The following is a 15,706-nucleotide window of genomic DNA, read 5'->3' on the forward strand; positions in this document are numbered from 1 at the left end:
TCTTTCCCTCCATTCACGTGTGTCTTGCTTTCTTAGATTATAAACTCTTTGGAGTAGGGGATGTCTTCTTGCTAGGACAATGCATAGCACATGGTGAAGACTACTACTAATCAATAATACTAATGCATTGTTGTTTGCTTATCACCTAACAGCTACGGTGGTAGGTTAATAATAATTTCCTGCAAAGTAGCAATTCCCAACCAGTGGTATTTGGAGAACTTACTATCATATAGTTGCTGGCTCTTTTTTTTTTTTTTATCTGCTAAATCTCTTTTAGAATAATCTAAAATTACTTTCTTTCCTAATGTATTTCCACATAAGCAATTGCTGTAGTTGCCATAAGGATGTCATATGATCATCAGTGAGAATGGAGGTGTCTGTGACTGAATGAAAGGGGAGTGCACAGTACTCTTGCTTATGCCTGATAGCCACATGAAAGGTTCTCTTTTGTATTCTCCACCCCATTTTCTTTTGTCTGCTAATACAGCTGCTTACCTTTTCTCTTTGCTGTCTCAGATTTTGCTGTGGCTGACCATGAGCTGACCTGAGCAGGGCTTCCTGTGAAAAGGCAGAAACAGAAGAATTAGTCAGGGGCTTCTACATATCTAAAATTAATATAACTAAGGTTGTCCATTTACACACCCTGCCCCTCACTTAAAAAAAAAAAAAAGCCATCAGTGAATACCTCGCTTCAAGCCATTCATTCGCCTTCAGCATACATCTCTATATGGGTACATCAGACTGTAGGAAAATGAACTGTGTGTGTGTCCTGAAAAAAGGCAAAAATGAATATTTCTGGAAAGTTTATATCCCTGTGGTAATAAATTGGGGGTGGGAGGGAAAAGATGATTTTCTTATTGAAACATTTGCCAGATGAAAGCAAACTCGTCTCAGTTTCACACTAAAATATTACGTGTGTGTGTTTGTTGGGGACTAATGAACCTTAAATGATGTCTTTAGGAGAAAGTGTCACTTCCAGAGATTTCAAGTTTTCTCATGTCTCTCAGACCAGAGGAGTCCTTAAGCAGAGGGACTATACTATGGATGGAGGTGAGAATTGAAACTGCTGCTGGTTTTGTGTTAATCAAAATGTTCTGTAATAGACTGTTCTGATCTATTGGTATTAGTTATAGCTAATGTTTTAATTCTCTAATATATGCATGTGAACTAATTTTCAGTCCCTTTTGCACTGGCACATCTGGCGCTTCTGGCACTGAGTGCTAATTGATTTGTGCTTTGTATCTGTACCTTGTAACATGTAACACTAAAGAGGGGATTAATTTTAACCCTCAACCTGCTATCCAGCAGGTAATTAGTCAGAAGATGTTAATATGTACCTCCATTGTGTGAGACGGTAAGGAAGAAGGGGAAGGTTGTTTTTTTCTTTTCCCCTGCAGAGCACCTGAATTCTGCACAAGAGCAGCTTTCTCCTGAGGGCAGAGCTTCTGTTGCACTTCAAAGCAGCATAAGAGCTGGAGCTGAGCTCGTACCGGACTTGTATGCCCTGCTTTGCCACAGCATTCTCCAGAGAGAGAACATGAGCTAATCTGTAACTTTTGTGTTTAGCCCTATCCTAGTGCAAATCAGAATCAGTTCTTTCATGCACACTTTTGGTGCCCAAATGCTTGTTCTACAAAAGACTTCCAGGCATCCACAGTGCCAGCCTGCTTTCTCCCTTGCCATTCCCTTGGGAGTTAAGGCAACAGTTTGGGGAGCCTGTACTGGTGTCTGTAATCTTTTCCATCAGAGATCTATGCTCACTGCATTAGATCAGTGGTAACTTCATGGAGAGAAAGTGAAGCAGGACTTCTTATGAGATATTCAGAGCCACGAGTTGGGCATCTCCCTCTGCTTTTATTAATGATACAAGATGGATGTAATATCCTTGGCTGAAGCTGCCCTTCAAGCAGTTATTCCTGTATTACATGTTTTTTCTTTTCTTCATTGTAGGTACTTTCCTCCCCCACTTTTCCCCCTACTACTTGCTGTTTTTCAGAAATTACAAAGTTAGCGCCAGGGTGGATTTGATTTAAATAATGATTTAAATCACTAGTCAGGAAGACTCGATTTAATCATGGATTTCTACATAGAAGTGCATTCTTGTTGGTTGTTATAACCTTAATACATATTCTTCACAACTCAGAGATAGATGTAGGTTTTGTTTTTAGAAGGTACACACTATACATTTTTAAAGTGATTTATTTTGAAAACTTTTCAGATGAGTTTTACAGCTATATCAGAAAATGAATGATTGTTTGGTTATTTCATTTACCAAAGGTAATTGAAGCAGATAGTTCACCTCCCAATGACTTCATAAATATCTCCAGTTCAACAGGTTAATCATTAATATTTGGAGGATTTTCTTGCCAGGCAGTATTACCCTGTTTCCCCGAAAATAAGACATCCCCCAAAAATAAGACCTATTTCCAGTTTTGCCTCTCGCTGTAATATAAGACATCCCCCGAAAATAAGACCTCCCCGATAATAAGGCCACCCCGGAATATAAGGCCCCGAAGCTCCAGGAAAAATAAGACCTCCCCTGAAAATAAGACCTAGTGCATCTTTGGGAGCAAAAATTAATATAAGACACTGTCTTATTTTCGGGGAAACACGGTAGGAGGAGAACATCACCAGACAGACATTTACATTGTTTTATTTAACTAAAACAACAATGTTATGTATTCTGGATTTTTTTCTTCAACAGCAAACATATAATATTTTAACAAAACAAGCATATGAATTTTTAAATTTAGTTAAACATTAACGTTTTTTAAAATCAGCTTTGTTTTTGTTAAAATCATTTTTAACTAAAATAGTTACATGAAATATTAAAAAAAAAAAATTAAATAGATTGTGTCAGCCAGGTCAACATGAGAACTTAAAATATTGGCTTCTGCAGCTAACTCAGGTTGTCTTCACATTCATTTTCCTGTTTGTTCATAATCTGGAAAAGAAAAACAAGCTTTCCTGCTGTTTCAGGTCCCAAATGATTTCTCAATTTGGAATGAATTAGTCCAAAGGAAGAAAATTTACTTTCTACACTGGCAGAAGAAGCTACTGCTGTTAAAAGTGAGATTATCACTTCAACAGTCTCTGAATCAAGGGCTTAAGTGACTTCCACCAGTTCACTGGCGTGACTTTCTTTAAAACATCAGCAAACATGTATTTCTTGAATGGTTCACCCTTAGCTCTGAAGTTTATTGTAGTTGGCATTATGGAGGGATGATTGCCGGATGTCCATGTCATAGCCAACTCCTTCTCTTCAGCAGTTAAGGTTTGACCCTGGTACCGAGTATTGAGAATATTTGTAAGAAAATGAGCTGGAGATAGTGCTTGTCCCATTCATTTTTTAATACTTGTAATTTAACTCTGTCACTGCATATTTCTCTTTTTAAGATCTCACTCTGTTCCTTCCACATTTCAACAGCGTCAGCAATCATACAGTTATTTCCCTGCATTTTGTTCAAGGCTACAGAAATAGGCTTCAGGGTACTCAGCATGTGTTCAACATTTCTCTTAAGCCCAATGTTGAGAACTTTGGCTGTGACAGTGCCATCTATTTTTTCACGCTTTTGTTCACAAACTCTCATCAGATTAGGCCAGTTCTTGATATAGTGCTCAAAACAGTCCACTACTGAGTTCCATCACACGTCTGGTGGGAGAATTAGCTTGGTTCCTCCCACATTTTTCAGAGCAGCTGCTGCAAAGTGGCTGTTACGTAAGTATTTTGCAATTTCAACAACATTAGCCTTTATTTCTGGAACACTGAAGTCTTTGGCTAGGAGGTGCAGCAGATGAGCACTGCAACCATATGTTATTAGCTTGGGACTCTCTTCTAAATAATTTCTTCTCATCTTGGATACATTTGCAGCATTGTCTGTGACCAAGCTGCGTAATAGACATTTACATTTTTTTTCACAGTTTGTTATAGCATTTACTGCTACTTGTTGTAAGTATTCTGCTGTGCGTGCATTTCCTGATGTATCGATTGTTTCTGTAAGGAAGACATTCCCTTCTTCTGTTGTCACACAAGCACATACAACAGGATCATTGTGGACATTGCTCCACCCATCAAGACTCAGGTTAACAATTTCACTCTCTAGACCTTTTGCACACTATTCAATTTCTCTTTCATACACTTTATCCAGCAATTTTCTTGCGACATCTGCTCTGTTGCGTGGACTGTATCCTGGTCTTAATGACCGAACCATGTTAATGACGTGTGGGTTCTCAATCATACGGAAAGGGGAGTTTGTTGCATAAACAAACCGGGCAATTTTTTCATCAATTACCTCTTTTTGTAAACTGATGGTTATCACAAACTTATCTGTGGTTGTTTCTGGATGATGGAGATATTTTTTTCTTTTTGCTACAGGTGATATACTGTGGCTATGTGACATACATGATGAGACTGAAACACTATAATTGGCAGATAACTCTGAAACTATAGAAAATGATGGTGATGTTGAAGGTGGATAGTCTTCAGAATCCTGTATGTTGAGGATGGATTCTCCTAAACAAAATAAGTCAATGCAGTTATTTAATTATTATTACCATACTGCTCATTTAGTATTACTCATTGCATTCACTGACACTCCGTACTACTTTAAAGGTGAAATTGGAAAAGGAAGATCTGCCTATTAACAGCTATTTATTTTTTATCACAACTGCATTTAAAATGCTAGTACCATAGAGTAACAACTACATTTTTTTGCTCAAACATGAGAATTCAAGAATAGTCCAGAAGGAAGACAGGCAGTCCTTAAGAAAGAAGTATGAAATTAAAAGGTTTACCAACCTGAAGATCCTGCATGTTCAGACATATTCCTTTCATCATCTTCAGTGCAGCTTCCTCCTGAGAAGGAACACTTCTCATGATATTGTTTCATTTGGGCAACCAGGCCTTGCATTTCTTTGTTGCACTGTTTGCATTTTGCATGCATGCCTGTCTTACCCACAGGTAGAGGAACTTCATTAAAATATTCCCAAACTGGGCCTCTTTTACGGCCTGCTGCCATTATAGTGAGAGAATGGTATGGCAGATCTCAAATCAATGAAGGCTACACTCCAGAAAGACCTCCAGACTTCTGGAATATACTGCTCAAACAGTTTCACTTTTGTTTCTACTGCCTGTCCCTCCCTACTCACATTTATCTCCAGACTTCTTCTCCTTGTCCAGATCTGTTCCGTCCCCAACAATCGTCTATTCATTAAACTTTTTGAAACTTTGCACTTTTAGAGAGAGGTAAGGGATTGACTGTGTACACAAATTTGCAGAGGGACAATAGAGTTGCGGTCTATTATTTCTCACCTCTATATATTATTTATTTATTTTAAAACATTTTTGCTGTTAACAAGCATGTTATCTCCGGAGGCACACATCCACAGTTTGAGAACTGCAAAACTAAGCATCTCTGATGGTATCTTCTAGACTGAGCACTGAGTCCCATTGGGTAAATAGAAAGATTAACCTAAATAATTTATACAGAAGCCCCTGGAACTCCATAAGATTGGGTCCCTAATCCATGAACTATCGGAACTCTTTCAAAACTTTTCTTAAACATTACATGAATGTACTCATACTATAGAATTAGAATTTATAATCCCTATTCCATAATGAGATATCTTTGAGCTATAATGTATCTTAATAGGTTTTTTTCTCAAAAAGCATTTTATCAAAAAAATCCGATTTTAAATAAAAAAAATCCGATTTTTTTTTATATATATTTTTTAAATCATTGATTTTTATCCACCCTGCTTAGTGGATATAGTATTTGTTTGCTGGAGTAATAAACTGTTTTGTCTTATCTTTAAATTTGCCTTCTCTTCAGAATGATTATCTGCTGTATGTGTCTTTCCTTTTTCATAGTTTTGGAAGTATTTTCTGAGGCAGTGGGTATCTGGGAGCCTCTTAAAGGGCCAGTATTTGGGTGCCAAAAAATTGCATGAGAATTGCCTCTGATTTTCGTGTGTGTGGCAAAACCCAGCATTTACAAGAATAACAGAACTCCATTCCCAAAGAAGACAAATTTGCATGTAAGATTAATTTTTTGCTTTCCATTGTGAATTTTAACTCTCAAAATACACGTATATCACAACCTTTAAGGGGTACATTCAGCCACAGAATTAGAAATTTAAATGAAAAAACATGGAAGAAGTAATCTTTGGACTTCAGAACATTCTGGCTGAATAAGTAGATATAGCTGCATGCGATGGCACAGCAGGTTAATGAAGTAATGACTATGCTCAGCATCTGTTCTACTCTTGTTATGAGTATCAAAAGCTTAAACAAGCACAGGTTTGTTTTTTTTTAAATACTGCAGGTTTCTTCCTTTTTCTACATATGTATCAAAAGTGTATTAATACATACACCAACACACACACTTCTAGAGAATTTAAGTGTATTGGGTTGTGTCAGATTACTTGTTTTCTTCTATATAACCTAAGTTGGCAGAAGTGTTTAAATAGTAACGTTTATTTCATTTAGCTTTGCGATTGGCTGTATACTCATGACAGATGCTTCAGAAAGTCCATAAACCGCCATGCTGAGCATCAAGAAAGATCTTCATTAAGTGTATATGTACATACTCTCGTGGAAGATTACCTTAAGGCACCTGCATCCAAAAGTAAGTTCAGTTAATCTTTATGAATTAATAGCTCCTAAATGCAAAAACCAGAGTTAGTGATATTACAAGCTTAATGTCTTAAAGTCAAATTTGTAAAATTAAAGATTTTTATACAATGTTAACCTTGTTACATTGCACAATCCTATCTAGTTCATGGTATTGTTTTGTTAATGCTTAATAAAAAAGTATTTGCATTTAAGAAAGGAAACAGGAATAGAAAATACAATATTGCAGAAAAAATTTAAACTTTTGGAATTAGCTGAATTGAGTGCTTGATTTGCAACTTCAGTGTTGCATTAGCACTAGTAGTTTTGTGCATTTAATTTCCTTCTTTATTTTTTTCCCAGTCTCCATTTAGGAAAGGAAAAAAATATGGATTTATTGAGGTTGCACAGTTTACAAAATCCATAGCATGCACTAACAGAATTTATAAATTACATACTCTGGACTTACATATTTGTGGAGATACAAATGTGTTGTGTCGTACTTTTAGTTTGGAGCTAAACAGCTTTCTGCACATGCTTGCAAGCAATTAGGGTTTTTGAGATTAGTCTTCACATTGTTCAGCAGATGAATTTGTAAATTCTTATAACACAAGAAGTATGCAGTTTAATAAATGCATGCAAATCATGAGCACAAAGCTAAATTCTGAACAGAATTTTCTACTTGTGCCTCACAGCAACATTTCAAATATTCATAATTGTTTTTAAGAATTTTCTTTCAAACATCTATTTATGGAGCTTTGATTTTTATATAGCACTTATCACAGTAGTAGTATTACAAATTTAACAAAGCACACGGTGCTTGAAGAAGTTTATAATACAGAGTGTGACATTTCAATAGTCAGTCATTTTTTAGTTATCCCTTTAGAGGATACCAAAAAATGGGATCACGGTTTGATTTTGGTGAATATCATCAGAAAAGTTGTGGTATCAATAGAAAATTAGTTTTCCAAAAACTGTTTTTCTTATGATCAGAGATGTTGCAAGCTCTTTCTTTCATTTATCATTAATTAGGCTAAAATTGTTGCCAAATTCATTTGGAAATTCTGAAGGTTTACTCTTCCCTAAAAATTAGTTTGGCAGAACTTCCCTGCCTCCTGAAATGTGTGTTCAGGCCATTACTTTGGAGTTACAGGTCAGCTAACTGAAAAAACAGCTTTTATAGAATAGGTTCCTGTTATTTTACTTGAATTGCAGCTCAGTTTATAAGCAGCTTGATGAGCAAATTATGCCTTCAGGTATGGAACTACTTGTGCGTTGGAAAACCAAAGCATGTCTCGCTTTCTGAATTCTCAGGGCTAAAAGTCCAAAATTCTTTCTAAAATGACAGCTCTTAGACTGTTTTTTATAGCAAATAATTGGTGTAAATGTTTTGTCCATATAAGTGATCAATTGGGAGGAAAACTTCAGTTTAACTTCATGCTTTTTTCTCTTTTGACAGTGGGTTTCGTTCTGTATGAAACTTCTGGCTGGTAGAAACACAGGCTGGGATTTTCAAAGGAGTCTAAGTAGGTTGAATTTCAGGGGGATTGACCTGACTCCCTTAAGCTCCTTTGAGAATCCCAGCCTCCCTTTAAAAAGTACTTTTAAAAAAAGTTTATCAGGATTTACTGATAAAGAACCTAACATGTAGCCTAAAATGTATTTTAACCAAAAGGCTGGTAGATGCCTTCTTATGTAGTAGGTAGAGGATGAAAATCAACCTGATTTAATTTAAATGTATATACAAGAATGCAAAGTGTTCATTATTAATATTTATGCTGATATTTTGTACATTGAATTAATGAATCATTTATCTATCACTGCCTGCTGTTAATAGGATTGGAAACCTACATTAGCAGTTAAAATTACTATTCTGAGATTTTTTTTAAAAATATCATGGAAAATTTAAATTTTCTTTAATCAGGAGAAAACTGCTTTATGCCTGACTGGTTTGAAGCTAAGCTTGTTGCTACAATGATTCTGCTGGCTGCAGATGTGGAGGAGATGAAGAATAAACAAAGGCAAGTAGGAATCTCATCACATTTTTCTTTTGGGCCTGTTCCAAAGCCCACTGAAGCCAGTAGAAAGACTCCAGTTGACTTCAGTGGGCTTTGGATCATCCCGTAGTCAATTGCCTTAGAACTTGTCTTGTAAAATTTTCAAAAGTGCCTAAATGACTTTGGAGCCTAAGTCCTAGATTTTCAAGTGACTTAGACACTTAAGAAAAGTTCACAGAATATTTGTTTTTAATTTTTGTTTTGTGCAGCAAAAAAAGCAACACTGAACGGGTTGAACTAAAGTCTTTCTTGCACCCTCTTCTGGATGTCTTGTTGAAACTTGGCACTAATGCTTACATACCAACACTGAAAACCGATAAAAGTCTACAGCTACTCTTGAAGCTATTACAGACCTGTTTGTTAAAACAGTCCAGTCCACTAGATGGTTAGTGATCTCTTTAGTATATTGCATCCTATATAATTTATAATCAAACTAAACTTGTGGATATTTACTACGGTAAAGGGATATTGTCAAGTAATGTCAGTTCATAAGTAATGTACATAAAAAAGTTTATAATCAGGGGCATGCCTTCCAAATCAGAAACTGGGCTCAATCCTGCAGAAGCCCTTCTGGGGTATCCCACCACTGCTTGTGAGTTGAGGATGTAGAATGCTTCCAAGAAAGCACTTGGCATCCTTCAGGATTGGACCCACAAGTATTTAGAACCTGGATAACATGCACATATTATAAATAACTATGAGCCCATTCTTTGGGAATTGAGCCTGCAGAGTTCCTAGCAGCCCGAGGAATCTCCCAGGAGGCTGCTTTCATCTTACAGGATTGAACTCCAAACTTTTTTTCTCCTTTTAAATGCTTTGGTATCAAGACATGTAAGAAAAGAAAAGCCACTTTTTAGGTATGACCTGCTGTGTTTTCATGCTTCTCTGCTGCAGAGTAAAGCCAAGTAATAAACTTAATTGCCAGAGCTATGAACTGAACAGGGAAATACAGTAAATGTACAAGTTGTCTTGGCATGTTTACCATTTAAAAAAAAGGGAGGGGGACACAGTGTATGGAAAACTGATACGAACATGTTCTGATTTCAAACTTGTACAGTGATGTTACTAACAGTGGTGAATGCTTTGTTTAAAAAAAGTACAAAAATGTACTTGATGTTCCTTTCAAAATGTGGTTGTGGTCAGAAAGGTGACTGTATTATTGGCATTTTCTTACTCAACAGATCTGCGTTTATTGAGTCTGCAGACATTCGTGTTGAAAAATGACTTTTTACTAATTATTATTATTGATAACCTTTGAGGGCCAACAGAACTATGGGAGAGTTAGCTGGATTCTGTTCTGGGTTGTGGTTTATCAAAAGAATTCCTAAGTTCCATTTGCAGAATTGTTATTACAGATAAAGCATGAACCAAACAGCATGCAAGGGGGAATTATGGTGTAATAACAGTAATAATTTGATGTAGGAACTAAATTATAATGTTTAATCTTGTGAACAAACTAGAGATGTGCACTCCTATAAAAGCAGTCAGCTGAGCCATTTTCAGCCATGTTAATAAATAGAGAACATTGATAATAAGCACAATATAGTTTTGGAATATGTCCATATTGTTTCTGGCATTTGGCAGTTTTCCATTTAATTAAACTTTTGTTTTCAAAAATTAAATATCAGAGCAAGTCTCCAGGAAGGGTACTAGGCTTTCCTCTGAGCTTGCTCTTTGTTGTAATTCTAAGGTGACACAGAAAACCTTGAGGAAATCCTCAAAGGTATTCTTTGAGAATCTCCCTGGGAGCTCAACCTGTGCTTCATAGATGTTTATTTCATAGCAGGTCCAATCAGATAGACTCCACTTTAATGCTTTGTTATCCTCCCTGTGATCTGTTAACTCCCCATATGTTGGTGCAAAAAGGGCATGCAGAGGCTTTCAGTGCCGTCGCCGTATTGATGTATTATCCGTCTGACTTTCAGTGCCACTGTGGTTTCCCTTGAAATATAGATTGAGGTATATAGGTGGTGAAGTACATTTTGCCACATTTACCCACTACAGCCCCTACAGAGTAACATACCTATGTCATTTTCTATGATTAAGTGCCATGCAAATGTATTGTGTGGCACTATGTTTTGTACATGTTTTATCATAGCGTTCCCTAAGTAACAAATGCTATTTTCCATTATAATCTTGTGCTCTCATTTACTTATAACTTTCTGAAAATAACTTTTTAGGCTGAAATCTTCCATGCTTGGTCTCTACCTAAAGATGAATTACTTTAGAAAGTTTCAAGGAATGCTCTTTTAGCTGTTACTGTATGCAGATGTGTTTAAGAAAAAAACAAAAAACTCTCCCCCAGGTACATTACATTAGTGGCTGAATTTGGAAACTGAGCATTCTAAATGTCCTCACTGAGGAATAAGCTCATGACAAAGTTTGGGCAAAAATGGGTTGGGAATTTAATAATGTTATGAACATTTGAAAACAGTCAAGCTCTTTATCTTCCATCTTTACAAATTTCACTACACTTTGATCACTCACAAGAAGGAATATAACCCACTTCACACTGCAACATGTGGCTATGCAATGCTATGAAAGTACAAAGTAGTTTAAATATCCTTATTTTAATCATTAAAAAGAGCAGATACAACACTAGATAGAAACAAGGAGCAGATCGATAGTTAGAACATGTCATTTTCACATAGTTGCTTTTCTTACTAGAACCCCACTTTAACTAGCTGTGCGTAAAAATGAAATAGATCTATCTTTATGTGTCTATTGAGAGACATTGGGCCAGATTGCGACCTTACATCTATCCCAGAATGTGGTGCAGCAAGGAAAGAGTTCTGATTCTGAGGGTAAAGAGTTCCTTTCTCAGCTTCTTTTGTTTTTGTTCTAAGAGAGAAAGTAGCTGCTACTGGCTATTGTAGTAGCAAATTCTTCTCCCTCTGTGCCAGTTCAGCTGTGCTATTGTGGGAACAGAGCCAGTGGCTGTGTTCATTCCCATCCCCTCTCTATCCATTCCCTGGTTACCTTTGCGGAGGTAAAGGAAGGCTCATGTCAGTGGTGCCTGTTCTTGTCCCCATTGCATACACTGGTGTTCCAGGTAGCCCAACCCCTTATTTTCCTGCGTGGGTGTGTTGGGCAAGTGACAGTCTTGCCCATGGTGATCTTTTTTGATGTGCATGCTCATTCTGCAATTTGCATCCAACCATAAATGTGTAAACAAATATATTTTATATATAATATATATAATATAATTTTCCCATACAAGCATACTACTCCTCAGTGATGTATATGATCATAGTAGTTTTGGTTTAAATCAGGAAAGGTGTATTTTTTTTCTCTTTCACTCAACTGTAAAAGCAGTTGAAGGGATTTTGCTCCAGTTTTAAGTTATGAAACTGTGAAAATTGAGTTTGAATGGAACCTGTTTTGCAGCCTTAACTTAAATTGTTGATTGAAGACCGAGAAACTTTTGTAGTAAAGGTCAAACAACCACGCACACATAATTTGGGCATTAGAATACCATAATCATAGAATCATAGAATATCAGGGTTGGAAGGGACCTCAGAAGGTCATCTAGTCCAACCCCCTGCTCAAAGCAGGGCCAATCCCCAGACAGATTTTTGCCCCAGATCTCTAAATGGCCCCCTCAAGGATTGAGCTCACAACCCTTGGTTTAGCACGCCAATGCTCAAACCACTGAGCTGTCCCTCCCCCATATATATAATATAATGTACTATAATAAAGTTTGAGAGTCGTTCTAATTAATTTAGGCCCTGATCCAGCAAAGCATTTGAGTATGTGCTTTAACTTTAAGCGCTTGAATAATCTCATTGACTTTGAGATCTCTCTGGCGTTTATTCAATCAAATTGATTTCTGATAAACATAGAAAGCAAACCAATGAACTACAGGTTTACCTGGCCATTAAATTGGACCTACCAGTTTATGAGATTTGATCTGGAACTCTGAATGCCCTCCAGATTTATTAACACTTGAGAAGATTTGAGGGATTCTTAACATCAAGTTTTTATAAATTTTTAAGCAGCAGAGCTTTGCGTGTGTCCTTTAAGATAGAATGCCTAAACCTAAAAATACAATCATAAACATTTCTTGAAAACCCTGATATTCTGTGCACCATTTTATAGCCGTCTAACCAATCAGATGCAGATCCCCTCAAAAAGAGAAGTAGAACAGACTGAAATAATATAGTATACAATAAAATGAAGAGCAGTCATTTATACCGAATGATCAGAAGCTTAAGAGAATTGTAAATGCTTATTCCTGTATAGCTTGATATTGTATGGTAACCTGATTTAGTTCACTTTGTATATCATGTATCTCTAACACAAAAAAGTACATTGTTTTAATAGTGCATTTGTTTTGTTTTCTGTATAGATGTGGTGTTAAGTTTTCTCTCTAATTCTGTTATGACTGCTGCAGAAAGTATACTGGAATTTGTCCTCAGAAGACTCACTACAAGTGAATTGAATACTGTAAGTATTTACTGTAGATACCTGAAAGGCTCTGTGTCTGATTTTTTTGTTTTTTCAGTGCAGTTCTGATTGTTAATCTGTTATGCACAGAATTGGCAATATTTTTACATGTTTCCAAATGAAATATTTCAACACCCAGAAAATCATTTTGCATAGAAATACTTTAAACTCTTGTTATGGTTTTTGATAAAAGCCTGCTGAGACAGATATCTGAAGTTTCTTCCAGTAAAGGGAATTCAGCAGAGATTCGGTTTACCTTAGCCAGTAAACTGACTTGAAATTTGACACAGTGGGAACAGTTCACTACATTAATTGTCACTGCTCTGGTTTAAAGAAATCGTATAGCAGAGGGGGAAAAGGAGGGGCTGTTTTCTGGGGGATGCCCTGCGGCTGGGCTCTGGGTGGCTGGGCTCTGTGTGTGTGTGTGTGGGGGGGGGGGGGCTGGTGTCTAGGCTGGAGTGGTGCCCTGTGCAGCTGGGCTCTGTGCGGGAGATGGGGAGGGCTGCTGTCTAGGCCAGGGGGTGCTCCGTGGCTTGGCTTTGGGGGGAAGCGGGTGTGAGTGTCTGGGCCGGAGGGCGGGGGTGCCCCAAAGCTGGACTCTCTGGGGGGATGGGAGTGCAGATGTCTGGGCTCTGGGAGCCCCACACAGCCCCCTCAATCATCCCCCAACTGGAACTGGGTTGTTGTAGGGGTTCCTTTAACTCTCTACTCCTGGGGGATTCTTTTTTGCTGTTGTCTGTATTGTTGACATACTTGTTGACAGATATTTTTAAATAAATTACCAAAATTATTGAAAATGGAGTGATTATATTGTGTTATTTTGACAACTAAAATATGCAGAATTTTAAAATATTGTGCTCCAATTTTTTTATTTTTTGGCGCAGAATTCCCCCAGGAGTACTAGTTATATGTGTTGGACTTGCACAGAGAGCTTTACAAAAGAGCTTAAAAGACACACACAAGGCGAAACTAGTAATAAACGGTTCATGGGAGAAAGAGTAGAATGAGGCATGGTGATGAGAAGAAAGGTAGTATTCCTGAAGGATGTGGGTTTTCAGGAGAAGAGAGAGGGACTTGGCAGACAGAGGAGGGCTGTTCAAAGCATAGAAGGCAGTATAACAGAAAGTACAAAGGTAGAGGGTGAGGAAAGAGAGAAAACAAAAAGATGAGTGGGTTGGTAGAAGTGTGGGGAGTTGAGTGGCAATAGAAATGTAGAAGGAAATGAGATCAAAGATTTAAAGGCCTTGAAGATGAGTACAAGGAGATGAGCACTGTGACAAGGGGAAGGTGATTTCAGCAGATGCAATTTGGATAGACTAAATGGGGAGAAGTGAGAAGATGAAAGACAGAAACAAGGTTACTGTAAACAAGATAAGAGAGAGGAGATCACGGGCAAGGATTTTAGCAGTAGTTAGTGGCTACTCAGAGGGTAAAGGGAGAAAGACACTAAATGCTATTGTGAATCTGGACCTAAGTCCCAGGTTCAATTCCCCATTCTGTGCCAGAGCAGGAGAAAGGATTTGAACAGGGGTTTCCAACACCTCTCAGAAGAGTGCTCTAACCCCTGAGCTCTGGGATAGTTTGATATGGGGCTCCCTCAGTCTGTCCTGTTGAAGCTGTTCCAGTGTAGATAACTAATGAACGAGTCATTGGACCCTGGGTCTCCCAACTCCCAGGAGGGTGCCCTAAGCACCAGACTACAGTCTCATTCTTTCTCTCTCTGGCCCAGTGACCCTTTAAGTATTTATCCTTTGTGGAAGAGCCTCAACAGGAGAAATTGAGAGAGCCCCACATGAGAATATCCCATTGCTCAGTGGTTACTGCACTCATCTGAGCGGTGGGTGGCCCCAGTTCGAATGCTTTCTCCCCCTCTGTTCAAGGGGGGAATTGAATCTGAGTCTCCCTCATCCTAGGTTAGTACTCTAATCAGTGGGCTAAAAGTTATAAGGTGGGTATCACCTCCGGCCATTTTGTGTGGAGTTAGGCACCTGTGTAGCTCCTTCTCACAAGAAACACCTTTAGGCACTTATGCCACCTGACTCCATGAGAGGGATTCCCAGCTATAAATCGCTAGCAGTGATGGGGACTTCCCTGCAGCCTTGTGTCAGCACTTACCTCTCTGAGAGGAGTGGGACTGAGCACACATTCTTCTCATCGCTATCTCCTATTGGCTAACTTAGACGCTTCCTTGCCTCATTTGTTTGATTTTGTAAATCTCATTCTAAGTTGCCTATTTTCCCCCATTTGTTATATAGGGAGCCAAGGTGCTTAACTCAGGCTTTGTGAATCGCAGTTTTGTCCCTGTGATTTTCTAGGTATCTAAAAGTGACACTCATGTCACAACGCCCAAGTCCCTTTGTGAATCTAGGCTAAACTGGCCAGTGTAGACTCCAGAGAAGAAAGTTGTATGGGAAGGAGGAAGGGACAGGAAGTGACTAACAGGGAGGGAGGAGAAGTTCATAGCCACTTCTAACACTTGGGGGAGTGCAAAAAGATGGTCCTTGTAAGAGGAATGTAGCAACAGAGGTTGAGGTGTCAGAAAAGAGCCGTGTTTCAGCAAGAGTGAAGAGGTGGAGGGTAGCAGGAAAATAGA

General features: G+C 38.0%; 1 protein-coding gene across 1 annotated transcript in view; it reads left to right on the plus strand.

Annotated features, from left to right (window-relative positions):
• The window catches only part of TARBP1 (TAR (HIV-1) RNA binding protein 1), a 90,830-nt gene that overhangs the window by 22,195 nt on the left and 52,929 nt on the right, over positions 1-15,706 (plus strand). Inside the window, exons 6-10 of the mRNA XM_026649678.1 lie at positions 961-1,050; positions 6,488-6,626; positions 8,535-8,631; positions 8,877-9,052; positions 13,061-13,113. Coding sequence (XP_026505463.1) covers positions 961-1,050; positions 6,488-6,626; positions 8,535-8,631; positions 8,877-9,052; positions 13,061-13,113 — 555 coding nt within the window. The remainder of the gene's footprint in view (positions 1-960; positions 1,051-6,487; positions 6,627-8,534; positions 8,632-8,876; positions 9,053-13,060; positions 13,114-15,706) is intronic.

The sequence above is a fragment of the Terrapene carolina genome, unplaced genomic scaffold, assembly GCF_002925995.2.
Source record: "Terrapene carolina triunguis isolate 2854851 unplaced genomic scaffold, T_m_triunguis-2.0 Scaffold85, whole genome shotgun sequence".
Taxonomy (NCBI): domain Eukaryota; kingdom Metazoa; phylum Chordata; order Testudines; family Emydidae; genus Terrapene; species Terrapene triunguis.